The 14607-nt window shown below is 45.2% G+C and overlaps 1 protein-coding gene across 1 annotated transcript in view; it reads right to left on the minus strand.

Annotated features, from left to right (window-relative positions):
* col6a2 (collagen, type VI, alpha 2) overlaps positions 1-14607 on the minus strand; it is a 109239-nt gene that overhangs the window by 40886 nt on the left and 53746 nt on the right. The window contains 5 exon segments of the mRNA XM_038787119.1: positions 1558-1596; positions 3408-3458; positions 5588-5650; positions 7629-7691; positions 8575-8637. Coding sequence (XP_038643047.1) covers positions 1558-1596; positions 3408-3458; positions 5588-5650; positions 7629-7691; positions 8575-8637 — 279 coding nt within the window.

Raw genomic sequence — 14607 nt, forward strand, 5'->3', positions numbered from 1 at the left:
TGACAGTTGAAGGCAGACCACAATACTGGAAAAAAAAACCTCAATTGCTCTTCTTCAAAATTGTTCCATGACTGGGGAGGGTCTCCCCCATTCACCTGAGATGACAGGCATGACCTTGATTTAATATGGCTCATCTGAAGAGATGGTGCCTCCCAGAGTGCAACACTCCCTCAGCACTGTACCAAAGTGTCAGCGTGGACGATGTGGTTCAGAACACCAGCCCCTAGAATTGTACATTAATCAAAACTCAGATGAGGGGGTTATCGACATGAAACGTTAACTCCGTTTCTCTCTCCACAGATGTTACCTGACCAGCTGAGCGTTTCCAGGATTTTCTGTTTTGATTTCAGATTTCCAGCACCTGCAGTATTTTGTTTCTGAGCTTTGGAATATTATGGCTAAAGCAACTGCAACTTCCCCACTTACTTCCTCCAGCATCCTAATATTTTGTGTGGTGCCGAGAGGAAGGTGGGACCAGGAATTAAGGGTGGTGCTGGGGAGCAATGGTAATAGGGACGGAGTTTGTGGGCGAAGATTGGGTGGGATTGTGAAGACCACACCTTTTCCTCATGTCTGAACATGGGAGGTAAATTACTTGCCTTTTTTATTATGGGATGGCACAATTCAATAAGAATGGGCCTCAAACTGGTGTTTAAGGCCTAACATCTGCTCTAGGCATGGGTACAGAATGTTTCCCATTTGGTCTTACCTAACACAGTGGGCATGGCAACATGCACAGGCTTTCTGCCTACCTACATAGACTTCAATAGTGCCAGCTCCACTGTCACATTTCTAGGTCAAAATGCTTTAATGAGTGATAAAATTTCACAATGTCAATCCGAATGCAGCAGATCAGTATTTGTTTGAGCACGCTCTTGAGAAAGAGTTGATCTTTCCCTGTCAATTGTTCCAATGAACTTGCACATTGTCTAAATTGTATGCTTCCCTATGACAGGTTCGAAGGTTGTGGGGGTGGTGGGGGAGCGTGAAATTGCATGGACTGGATTCGCTCTTGGATCTTGACCTGGCATGATTTTCGCTGGGTCAGGCAGACCCCGAGATGGGTAGCCTGCCCTTGCCCCGGTTAAGACCGATAAGTCACCACTTCAAGGTCTTTTTCTGCCCAGCCTCAATTTGTGGGGTTTCTCGGGTGAGAAGTACTGGGTCAGGGGAACGAACATCCATCAGATGGGCGGCATGGCGGCACAGTGGTCAGCACTGCTGCTTCACAGCACCAGGAACCCGGTTTCAATTCCGGCCTCAGGCGACAGTCTTTGTGGAGTTTGTACGTTCTCCCCATGTCTGCGAGGGTTTCCTCCGGATGTTCCAGTTTCTTCTCATAGTCCAAAGATGTGCGGGTTAGGTGGACTGGCCATGGTCAATTGCCTTGATGTCCAGGGGTGTGCAGGTTATAATACCAGTTCCCAAAACAAGATCAAACAGAATCTTCTTCCGAACCATGGTAACATTTTTCTTACCATATTTCACACTGAACTGCTCAACTTGCAACACTTATATGTTAACTCGTGCACTGCGTTGAATGAAAAGAGGCTTCACTCACCAATATCCATTTGGTCCTTCCACTCCCTCGTCCCCCTGAAAAGCAAATGGATACACAGTAATGCATTTTGGTTCAGCCAGAGATTAAAGCTTTTCACTGAGACGACACATTGGAAGTGAAGAGTAATTGATTCAGTCAAATAAAAACAAAAATGAATTTGATTGTTAACCAGTCACGAAGAAATTTGATGCAGTTGGTTGTTCAGGAATAAGGAAGAAATTGAATTAATTGGTCAGGGTCAAGTTGAGTGATGGATTTGTGACCGTTCTAAGAGCAAAATGCAGCATTTGAAACCAAAGGGTGGCACGGTGGCACAGTGATTAGCACTGCTGTCTCACAGCGCCAGGGACCCGGGTTTGATTCCGGCCTTGGATGACTGTCTGTGTGGAGTGCACATTCTCCCTGTGTTTGCATGGGTTTCTCCCGGTGCTCTGGCTTCCTCCCACAGTCCAAAGATGTGCAGGTTATGTGGATTGGTCATGCTAAATTTGCCCCTTAGTTTCCAAAGATATGCAGATTAGATGCGGTTAAGGAGATAGGGTGGGGGAGTGGGCCTAAGTTAGGGTGCTCTTTCAGAGGGTCGATGGGGCGAATGGCCTTCTTCTGTGCTTTATGAATTAAATTCTATAAAATAGTAAGGGGAAGGCTAGGATCTAAATTAAATCCTCATGAAAATTGATGTTCAATGTGTTGAAATCTTGCTGTGCAATATTAATATCAAGTGGTCAACATAGTCGTACAAAGTTCTGATTTTGATGGGAGTGACAAATGCCTTTGTTACACTGACAATTTCAACCAAATCAGTCAACATGGTTGTTATCACTATTGCAGAGCAGACCAGCATCATTTGAAGGCTGGGCCCAGGTTCATTTGTTGCCCTTTGTACCACATTGAAAACTGGTTCATTAACAATGAAGGACTGTTAAAGGACCTTCATATGATAAAACAAGTAGCTGAAGGGTCAATGGGTGAACGGCGCTGCCTGGTTTCGTGCCAACTTTAAACATGCTGGTCAAGACAGACCCATGTTCAAGTCCCACTCCCTACTTAATTACTTGATCTTGGGGGTCAGTTAAACTCATTTGGTTGGACAGCTGGTTTGTGATGAAGGCCAAAGCGCGGTTTCAATTCCCATACCGGTTGAGGTTATTCATGAAGTTTATTCAACCTTGCCCCTCACTTGAGGTATGGTGACCCTCAAGTTAAATCACACCAGTCAGCTCTCCCCCTCAAAGGGGAAAGCAGCATATGGTCATCTGGGACTATGGCAACATTGCCTTTTCTTTTACTTGATCTCAATCAGGATTTCAGGCCTCTGAAACGCTTTTCAGGGCAGGGGGTTTAGGAGTCATTGGATAGATTTGTCAGGGCGATGACACCGGCATGAGGGGTTGAATGGCCTCCTTTTGCACTACATCATTCTATGATAAAGGAGGGATTTCCAAGAGGAATCCCCCATTGGGCGATGGTTTGCTTTGGCACAGCAGAGGCATTCATCCATTTGCAATGGAAAGATGAAAGGTTTTCCCACTTGGGATAAATGTAACTCGTGTTCATATGACTGAGTCACAAGGTGGAATTTCTAATCTTTGAATGTAGATTGTACGTGTTTTTAAAATGCCCTTGGGCTGCACCACTTAGTTTGAACTTGGCCATATTATGTTGAAGAGTTTGTCAGGGGGCTTTCCGTTAGAAATTATTTGTTTCCATGCGGTTGGAGTGCTGCCGCCTGAGGCTAAATAAACGGCTTCCAAACATTTTAAAAGCCTCATCTGTAAGAAACAGGCAGAATAACACAAATGAGTAGGGATGAAAATAAAGCAAATGAACAAATAAGATTGTGTACCTGCTCGCCTCTGGATCCAGGGAAGCTGAATCCTTGTCTTCCTTTGTCACCCTTGAAATAAATTCAGGAAGGAAGTTACACCGATGCCACAAAGCTATACACTCGATACATGGAAATATTTTTTTAATAAAGAACATTTTTACTTCAGACTAACGTTTGAAGTGATGTCAGAAAACATGGGGTGCATGTGGTCTAACTATGAAGGGACCATTAGAAATCACCACCCGAAAAAGGTAGTTTTAAAATGTTTAGTTATCCAAATGACGAGCAAGAAGAATCAGGTGTACATCTTCCAGCTTCACTGCAATACTGAACACTTCAAATTGGCCCGACTCGGACCCTCCCATTGCTCCCCCGTCCCCCAATCACTTTTTCCATTACCTAATTGATCACCTGATTTGTAATCACTGCCCCGCCCCACTCTTCCTCTCCTGATTGCGCCCGCGCCTGCTTACCTCCACTCTCCCTATTACCTTTTCCCTCCCAAATGCTTGCTCCCTTCTCCTAAGCTTCCCACTCTCTCCTGAAGCATCCAACCACATCCTGCTGACCTCCCCATCTAGACTGTCTGTCTGGATCATATCCTTCCTTTTCTTGGGACCCAACTGAGGGCTGCTGCCAAAAACTGAAACGCTCACCATCAGAGAACTGCCTGCTGAGAACCAGTGACATTAACAGCCCACCAATCTCATATAACTGAGGCCTATGGGTCTTGCTGCTACTTGTTTTAGTGCAGGGCCCATTCCTTATCCTCAGTGTACATTAGTGAGAGACAATTTCTTGGCAGATGTTTAAACAACATGGTGGGGAAAAGGAATATTGGACTATTGTGTCAGCCACCTGATAGGTCGGTCCAAGCAGTCATCGCCCTTTGAGAAAGGAAATATTTCTGCAATTTTAAATCACCAATTTAATTAGTCTCTTCTTGTCTTGCTGGTCTGAGATTATCTTTAACCTTTCCTTTTGGCTGACCTTCCTGATTATTGGTGTCATATCGTACATAAAGGAAGGAGTTTGTGGTTATTGCATCAAATTGTGGAATGTCACTGCAGGAGTTACTCAGGGTAGTGACCTAGGCTCAACCATCTTCAGCTGCTTCATCAATGACCTCCCTTCCACCATAAAACGTACAAAGTGGGGATGTTCAGCATCTATTTTCAGTCACAACTTCTCAAGAGACTCAAACAAGAGAGAATCCAACTACCCATAATATTTAATGATATTGCCTTTGCTGAATCCCTCACCATCAGTATCCTGGGGTTACCATGGATCAGCCACATCATTACTGTGGCTACAAGAGTAGGCCAGAGGCTTAGCATTCTTTGGCCAAGAACTCACCTCCGGACTCTGTCTTACCACAAGGCGCAAGTCAGGAGAGTGATGGAATACTCTCCACTCTAGAAACTTGACACCATTCAGCACACTGCTGCTCACTTTATTGGCACACCTTAAACATTCATTGCTTCCACCCATTGGCACAGTGTGTATCATCTACAAGTTGCCTGTGGCAACTCACCAAGGTTCCTTCGATAACGCGCTCTAAACCCATGCATTCTACTGCCTAGAAGGACAAGGGCAACTAGCACATGGAAACACCACCACCTGGAACATCAAACCACTCACCAACCTGAACCAAACCACTCACCAACCGGAAATATATCACCGTTCTTTCATTGCCTTTGGGTCAAAATCCTGGAACTCCTTCCCTACCTTCACTGTGAGTGTACTACACCACATGGACTGTAGACGTTCAAAAAGGCAGCTAACCACTACCTTTTCAAGGACAATTAATAATGGACGATAAATACTGGCCTAGACAGCGATGCCCACAGCCCACATTGAATAGATTTTAAAAATTGGGACCAGCCTTGCTGTTCTCTCTCTAATGCACACCCAGATGGTATATGAAACTAAGAGACTGATGGGGGAAAATATAACCTGCATGGGGGAAAAAAATATATCAATTCCCTTGCGTAAAACAAATATTTAGGACTCCTGTCCTTCCCCCTTTGTGCTTTGGGCAAATCAAGTATTGCAAGAGTTTCCCACATACATAGTCTCTTGTTAGTCACCTTACTTTTCAATCAGTCATGACTTTGAGCATGGTACCCTGCACCATGTTAAATGATTCGCACTGTCTTTCTGTCATATCTGTAAATAAACAATACCGGCTGGCCTACCTTAGGACCTGGTGGTCCTGTGTCACCCCTCGATCCAATCTCGCCCACATCTCCTCGCGATCCCTGAGGAAGATGAAAATCAGTTTTTTTTTAAAACAAGTTGTAAAGTCCTTTGAGCTCACTCATCTGACACCCATTTGCTGGGTGAATTATCTCATGAACGTGTCTGGATGGCAGTCCAGGTCAGGTGAGACAAGACGTGCAATTGATAGGCAGGCCCGAGAGTTTTCCCTGTTGCCCCCTGATACGTGGTGCCAGTGAAGGCAGTACACCAAGATGGTGCAGGTACCCTCTTTGCACCATCAGAAAGAATGAGTTGCACCTTGTCAGTGTGACATTTCCATTTATCAGTCCACGTTTGGGAAGCCTTTTAAGTCACAGTTCCACACATGCTCGTGTTACTATCGGGGTCATCTGTTCTGTACATAGTGTATGCTGGGTTAATGGGAATGAAGGGCCATGAGTGAGAATGGAGGGGGGGGGGGGTGCTATAAAGAGGCCTCAAAGGTAGGGGGGGGGGGGGGGGGACATAGATTGGCATGGGGAGTGGTTGGGGAAGGGGGAGCTTAATGAGGGCTTGAAGGCCTAGATATGCAATAGTACAACTGGGATGAAGTCCCAGAGCTCCAAGACAGGTCTTGGCCACTCACATGACCGTCTCCACTCAGCTTCTGGAGACATGGGGTGGGGAAGGCAGGGGTCACAGTCCTGACTCCATCCCATACCAATTTCATTCACAACTTCTCAGAGACTCAAACAAGAGAGAATCCAACTACCCACGATATTTAATGATATAGAACATAGAACATAGAACAGTACAGTACAGAACAGGCCCTTCGGCCCTCGATGTTGTGCCGAACAATGATCACCCTACTTAAACCCACGTAACCCGTATACCCATAACCCAACAATCCCCCCATTAACCTTACACTACGGGCAATTTAGCATGGCCAATCCACCTAACCTGCACATCTTTGGACTGTGGGAGGAAACCGGAGCACCCGGAGGAAACCCACGCACACACGGGGAGGACGTGCAGACTCCACACAGACAGTGACCCAGCCGGGAATCGAACCTGGGACCCTGGAGCTGTGAAGCATTGATGCTAACCACCATGCTACCGTGAGGCCCCTGCTGAATCCCTCACCATCAGGGGTTACCATGGATCAGCCACATCATTACTGTGGCTACAAGAGTAGGTCAGAGGCTTGGCATTCTTTGACAAACAACCCGCCTCCGAACTCTGTCTTTCCACCATCTACAAGGCGCAAGTCATCCCATACCTGCCCCAGCCAGGGTCTGAGGCTGATGCAGAGACCTCAAAACTCCAGCTACCTGCCTCTGAGATTTAAAACATTTGGTACTATGGAATCATGGAATGTTCCTATACAGAAATGAAGAATGTTTGACGATAGTTCTTTTTCAGAACTAAAGTACACCACTGAGTGAAGCACAAATATCATGGCCTCAGTCAATTTCAGCTCTGGCACCTTATTTGTAATGGACAGATTGGTTAAATAGGACAAACAATACACATGGAAATCAGGCTCTCTGCTAGCTTTGTGCATTAACAATAAGGTAGGTTAGGGTTTTCAATATTCCAAGATTATCCTGGATTCTTCAGGAATTGATTTCATGGACTATGTGCGGGATTTTGTGACCTCCCCCTCCACCCCAGCAGCGGCCACCGTCACAGGTGGGATGGGAGAATTTGGAGAGCTGTTGATTTTGAATGACTCTCCAAATGCTCCCCCCTCGCCTGCAATGATGCCCACTGCTGACAGAGCAGGAAAATCCCAGCCCAGGATGTGGCAACCGAGTAGGAAAACCGTACTAACTGTGAAAAATGTGACAGCCTCTTCCCTAAATTTCCTCTGAACACGTCTGTTTATTAGCCACAGGAATATTGGAGAGGAGGTAAGGAGCGGCGAGGGAGGGGCGGGTGGGCACCATGTGATGAAACCTCCATGAAATGTCCAACCAGAGTTGGCGACACTACGTTGGCGCTCACTGCTTATAGGAGTCGGAAATAGCAACTTACATTTAAACCTGGTCCTCCGGTCAAGCCTGGGCTACCTCTTGGTCCTGGGAGGCCGATATCTCCCTATGAACAAAGCCAAGATTTCAATGAGTGAGCAAGAAATGGAAAAATTTCCAACACTGACCAACATAAAACTCAAGACTGCCAGTGGGGTGACCAGTGTCTAGTGATGGCCAAATGGAGAGGAGGAAGCTTCCTTCCTCGGCATGGCAACACCATTTAAAACAAAAATGTAGCTTTAAATCCAAGAGAAAACCCAAAATAAAACAGTAAAATCAGGAGAAGCTTCTATTCATACTAACAGGAGGCCATTTCAGTGTCTTGAGCCAGTTGTGTCATTCAATTAGATTCAGGTTTGATCTATAGCTCAACACTATTTATTCATCTTGGCTCCATATCCTCAATACACTGGACTAGAGATTAAACACAATTAAATTATTCTCGGTTGACCCAAACACCCCTCACGACCCACCCACCTCCTTGCCAACGTTGACAGCTTTTAGGCGTGAGAATTTCAGATTTCCACTGTGCCTCCTGACGTAACCCTAAACAGTCTAACTCTAATGAGATCCCTTGATCTTCTATACCCAGCAGAATCCAATCCCAGTCTATGTGACCTGACCTCATGATTCAACCCTTTTAGCCCTGGAATCATTCTAAGTGAATCTGGACTGCACCCTATCCCCACCCTTAGACCTGAGACCGAGAACTGAATGAAGGATGACAGATGGGATCTATCCAGAACTCTATGGCTGTCACTCAACTTCTATTCTTCTATTCCTGCTGCCTCAAGATAAAGGCTACCATTCTCTTTGCCTGTTAAACAATTTTTGTACATAAATCTTCCCACTCATCCACAACTCCTAACCGTTAAGAAAATATTTATTAGATTAGTTGCTCAATTATCATTATACTCATTCTCTGACATCACAAGGCAGCCCATTACCTTTTCACCTTTCAATCCAGCTTCGCCTGGCAAGCCTCGCACACCTTCATTTCCAAGATCCCCCTTTAAATGGAACAAGAACATGGTTAATAAGTCAAAAGGCACCGTGATTTCAGGTTTCAGCAGGCGCTCAACACAGCTGAAGCTATACTGTCACGCCTGGCCTTCTTCTGAGTAAGACATCTGCAACAGCAAAGCACCCTGTTCAATTTTTGCCTGGATTTCTAAGCTTCTTCCAATTCACATGCCAAGACTGGTAAAACAGGTTGACTTCAATCACTCTAAGCCTTGCCTTACAACCTAGGGTTGCGAACTTTGGGTGGATATATTCCTGGATGTCTTATCACATGACCCCCACGCCGTCAACTCCCATCCCCAGTCCCATCCCCCTATATTTTTATAACTAACGGAAGTGATGATAGAAAATTAAAAGAAACGAAACAGAGCTTCCCCTGTGACCTTTCCCCCCTGGTGGCTTATAGCAATGTCAGGGAATTTCCAGGACAAACTTGGAATGTTGGGAATCCTATGTCTCCGCCAGGAGACAGGAAGAAAATATAAATAATTTTCTACATCAACCTGGCTACCTCCATAAAATTATTATTTTGTTCAAATGGACCAAAGCTTTACATTGACTCATACCTGAGGAATGTCTAACTTTCAGAATACCATGATGTGGAGATGCCGGTCGGTTGGACTGGGGTGAGCACAGTCAGAAGTCTTACAACACCAGGTTAAAGTCCAACAGGTTTGTTTCAAATCACTAGCTTTTGGAGCACTGCTCCTTCCTCAGGTGAATGGAGAGGTAGGTTCCAGAAACATTTATATCGACAAAGTCAAAGATGCCAGACAATACTTTGAATCCAAGCATTTGCTTGGATTAGTCCAAGACTAATTAAGTCTTTACAGAGCCAGAGATAGGGGTAACCCCAGGTTGAAGAGGTGTGAATTGACTCAGGCCAGGACAGTTGGTAGGATTTCACAAGCCAGATGGTGGGGGGTGACTGTAATGCGACATGAAGCGAGCACTTTTCCAGGAGACACATCCGGAGTGAAACTCATACAGAGTGGGAGATTTAAACTTGGTAATTTGGTGCAGTGAGGTAATTCGGTGCAGAGTGTGAGGAGGTGCTTTTTTACCCTGGTAAGTGACTGGTAAGTAGTCTCTCTTTTTCTTTTCATTGTCTAATTTATTTATTTTTATTTTGAAATTCTAGTTGTTTAAGTTTACCAAGGGTTTAAGACATGGCAGGAGATCCCAGACCCGTGTCATGCTCCTCGTGTGCGATGTGGGAGCTCAGGGACACGTCCACTGTCCCTGGCTCCTTCACGTGCAAGAAGTGTTTTCAGTTGCAGCTCTTGTTAGACCGCTTGACGGCTCTGGAGCTGCGGATGGTCTCACTTTGGAGCATCCGCGATGCTGAGGAGGTCGTGGATAGCACGTTTAGCGAGTTGGTCACACCGCAGGTGAAGGTTACTGAGGGAGATAGAAAATGGGTGACCAAAAGAAAGAGCAAGAGTAGGAAGGCAGTGCAGGTGTCCCCTGCGGTCATCTCCCAGCAAAACAGATATACCGCTTTGGATACTGTTGAGGGAGATGGCTCACCAGGGGAAGGCAGCAGCAGCCAGGTTCATGGCACCGTGGCTGGCTCTGCTGCACAGCAGGGCAGGAAGAAAAATGGCAGGGCTATAGTGATAGGGGACTCGATCGTAAGGGGAATAGACAGGCGGTTCTGTGGACGCAATCGAGACTCCAGGATGGTATGTTGCCTCCCTGGTGCAAGGGTCAAGGATGTCTCGGAGCGGCTGCAGGACATTCTGGGGGGGGGGGGAGGGTGAACAGCCAGCTGTCGTGGTGCACATAGGCACCAACGATATAGGTAAAAAACGGGATGAGGTCCTACAAGCGGAATTCAGGGAGTTAGGAGTTAAACTAAAAAGTAGGACCTCAAAGGCAGTAATCTCAGGATTGCTACCAGTGCCACGAGCTAGTCAGAGTAGGAATGTCAGGATAGATAGGATGAATGCGTGGCTCGAGAGATGGTGCAAGAGGGAGGGATTCAAATTCCTGGGGCATTGGGACCGGTTCTGGGGGAGGTGGGACCAGTACAAACCGGACGGTCTGCACTTGGGCAGGACTGGAACCGATGTCCTAGGGGGGTGTTTTCTCGAGCTGTTGGGGAGGGTTTAAACTAATGTGGCAGGGGGATGGGAACCAATGCTGGAAGTTGGAAGGTAGTAAAACAGGGACAGAAACAAAAGGAAGTAAGGGGAAAAGTGCAAGGCAGAGAAGACAGTCAGAAATCCATAAGGGCGACAGTACAAGGTACAGTGACTGAGGGGAGCACAGTGAATAGGCCCAGTAATAACAAAAGGAATAAAACTGGAGATGTTAAGATTCAAAACAGAGGTAAAAAAACCAACATAAGTGTACTTTACCTGAATGCTCGTAGTATTCGGAATAAAGTAAATGAGTTGGTGGCACAAATCATCGTAAATGACTATGATTTAGTGGCCATTACTGAAACATGGTTAAAGGATGGTCACGACTGGGAGTTAAATATCCGAGGGTATCAAACTATTCGGAAGGACAGAGTGGATGGTAAGGGAGGTGGTGTTGCTCTGTTATTTAAGGATGACATCCGGGCAATAGTAAGGGATGACATCGGTGCTATGGAGGATAAGGTTGAATCCATTTGGGTGGAAATCAGGAATAGTAAGGCGAAAAAGTCACTGATAGGAGTAGTCTATCGGCCACCAAATAGTAACGAGATGGTGGGGCAGACAATAAACAAAGAAATAACTGATGCATGTAGAAATGGTACAGCAGTTATCATGGGGGATTTTAATCTACATGTCGATTGGTTTAACCAGGTCGGTCAAGGCAACCGTGAGGAGGAGTTTATAGAATGTATCCGCGATAGTTTCCTAGAACAGTATGTAATGGAACCTACGAGGGAACAAGCGGTCTTAGATCTTGTCCTGTGTAATGAGACAGGATTGATTCATGATCTCATAGTTAGGGATCCTCTCGGAAGGAGCGATCACAATATGGTGGAATTTAAAATACAGATGGAGGGTGAGAAAGTAAAATCAAATACTAGTGTTTTGTGTTTAAACAAAGGAGATTACAAGGGGATGAGAGAAGAACTAGCTAAGGTAGACTGGGAGCTAAGACTTTATGGTGGAACAGTTGAGGAACAGTGGAGAACCTTCCAAGCGATTTTTCACAGTGCTCAGCAAAGGTTTATACCAACAAAAAGGAAGGACGGAAGAAAGAGGGAAAATCGACCGTGGATATCTAAGGAAATAAGGGAGAGTATCAAATTGAAGGAAAAAGCATATAAAGTGGCAAAGATTGCTGGGAGATTAGAGGACTGGGAAATCTTTAGGGGGCAACAGAAAGCTACTAAAAAAGCTATAAAGAAGAGTAAGATAGAGTATGAGAGTAAACTTGCTCAGAATATAAAAACAGACAGTAAAAGTTTTTACAAATATAAAAGACAAAAAAGAGTGGCTAAGGTAAATATTTGTCCTTTAGAGGATGAGAAGGGAGTTTTAATAATGGGAAATGAGGAAATGGCTGAGGAACTGAACAGGTTTTTTGGGTCGGTCTTCACAGTGGAAGACACAAATAACATGCCAGCGACTGATAGAAATGAGGCTATGACAGGTGAGGACCTTGAGAGGATTGTTATCACTAAGGAGGGAGTGATGGGCAAGCTAATGGGGCTAAAGGTAGACAAGTCTCCTGGCCCTGATGGAATGCATCCCAGAGTGCTAAAAGAGATGGCTAGGGAAATTGCAGATGCACTAGTGATAATTTACCGAAATTCACTAGACTCTGGGGTGGTCCCAGTGGATTGGAAATTAGCAAACGTGACGCCACTGTTTAAAAAAGGAGGTAGGCAGAAAGCAGGAAATTATAGGCCAGTGAGTTTAACTTCGGTAATAGGGAAGATGCTGGAATCTATCATCAAGGAAGAAATTGCGAGGCATCTGGATAGAAATTGTCCCATTGGGCAGACGCAGCATGGGTTCGTTAAAGGCAGGTCATGCCTAACTAATTTAGTGGAATTTTTTGAGGACATTACCAGTGCAGTAGATAACGGGGAGCCGATGGATGTGGTATATCTGGATTTCCAGAAAGCCTTTGACAAGGTGCCACACAAAAGGTTGCTGCATAAGATAAAGATGCATGGCATTAAGGGTAAAGTAGTAGCATGGATAGAGGATTGGTTAATTAATAGAAAGCAAAGAGTTGGGATAAATGGGTGTTTCTCTGGTTGGCAATCAGTAGCTAGTGGTGTCCCTCAGGGATCCGTGTTGGGCCCACAATTGTTCACAATTTACATTGATGATTTGGAGTTGGGGACCAAGGGCAATGTGTCCAAGTTTGCAGATGACACTAAGATGAGTGGTAAAGCGAAAAGTGCAGAGGATACTGGAAGTCTGCAGAGGGATTTGGATAGGTTAAGTGAATGGGCTCGGGTCTGGCAGATGGAATACAATGTTGACAAATGTGAGGTTATCCATTTTGGTAGGAATAACAGCAAACAGGATTATTATTTAAACGATAAAATATTAAAGCATGCCGCTGTTCAGAGAGACTTGGGTGTGCTAGTGCATGAGTCACAGAAGGTTGGTTTACAAGTGCAACAGGTGATTAAGAAGGCAAATGGAATTTTGTCCTTCATTGCTAGAGGGATGGAGTTTAAGACTAGGGAGGTTATGTTGCAATTGTATAAGGTGTTAGTGCGGCCACACCTGGAGTATTGTGTTCAGTTTTGGTCTCCTTACTTGAGAAAGGACGTACTGGCGCTGGAGGGTGTGCAGAGGAGATTCACTAGGTTAATCCCAGAGCTGAAGGGGTTGGATTATGAGGAGAGGTTGAGTAGACTGGGACTGTACTCGTTGGAATTTAGAAGGATGAGGGGGGATCTTATAGAAACATTTAAAATTATGAAGGGAATAGATAGGATAGATGCGGGCAGGTTGTTTCCACTGGCGGGTGACAGCAGAACTAGGGGGCATAGCCTCAAAATAAGGGGAAGTAGATTTAGGACTGAGTTTAGGAGGAACTTCTTCACCCAAAGGGTTGTGAATCTATGGAATTCCTTGCCCAGTGAAGCAGTTGAGGCTCCTTCATTACATGTTTTTAAGGTAAGGATAGATAGTTTTTTGAAGAATAAAGGGATTAAGGGTTATGGTGTTCGGGCCGGAAAGTGGAGCCGAGTCCACAAAAGATCAGCCATGATCTGATTGAATGGCGGAGCAGGCTCGAGGGGCCAGATGGCCTACTCCTGCTCCTAGTTCTTATGTTCTTATGTTCTTATGAATCCAAGGTCCCGGTTGAGGTCGTACTCATGTGTGCAGAACCCGTGTGTCAGAAAACCAGCAGGGATCTCATTATCTTCAAAGGTACTGATGCCCTCACTGTCTACTGACAACCAAATTCCAAAGAAATACACAAGTCCCTTTTACATTTCTAAGGCTGAGTTCTGGCCACTGCATAGGACAAAAAGAATCTTGACTCCAATTAAACAACTCAAAATTCCAGACCTGGGAAAATGCATCCTTTGCCCAACACCCAGGAGAAGAAGTGGGAGGTATGTCACATGACCGTCCCCCAAGCTGCAAGAACCTTAATCAGTCAGTCACTGTTTGACCTCAGAAGAGCAGGCCTCCAGACAAGCAGCCTATCTCGGTGTTTTTAACATTTTTACATTGAGCAGATAGCAACAGAAATAAATCTGTCCTGCATCTACACTGTGAAGTAATAGAACATTGGCCTCCAAAACGAATTAAACTCTAAATGCCTTCTCCCATTATGTAGGTCTCCACTTCTGCAAAGACAGACCACGCTACGGCTACGGAATACACCAATGGACTTTTGATTCTGGACTCACATAAAACCAAACTCTTATTTTTCACTGTGGTTTTGATCTATACCCCTTTCTTTCCCTTATCCCTCTTTTATTGCATGAGTGCAAAAAGTGTGATTACAAAAACCCGGTTCCACATTTTGTGTGT

The sequence above is a fragment of the Scyliorhinus canicula genome, chromosome 2, assembly GCF_902713615.1.
Source record: "Scyliorhinus canicula chromosome 2, sScyCan1.1, whole genome shotgun sequence".
Classification (NCBI taxonomy): domain Eukaryota; kingdom Metazoa; phylum Chordata; class Chondrichthyes; order Carcharhiniformes; family Scyliorhinidae; genus Scyliorhinus; species Scyliorhinus canicula.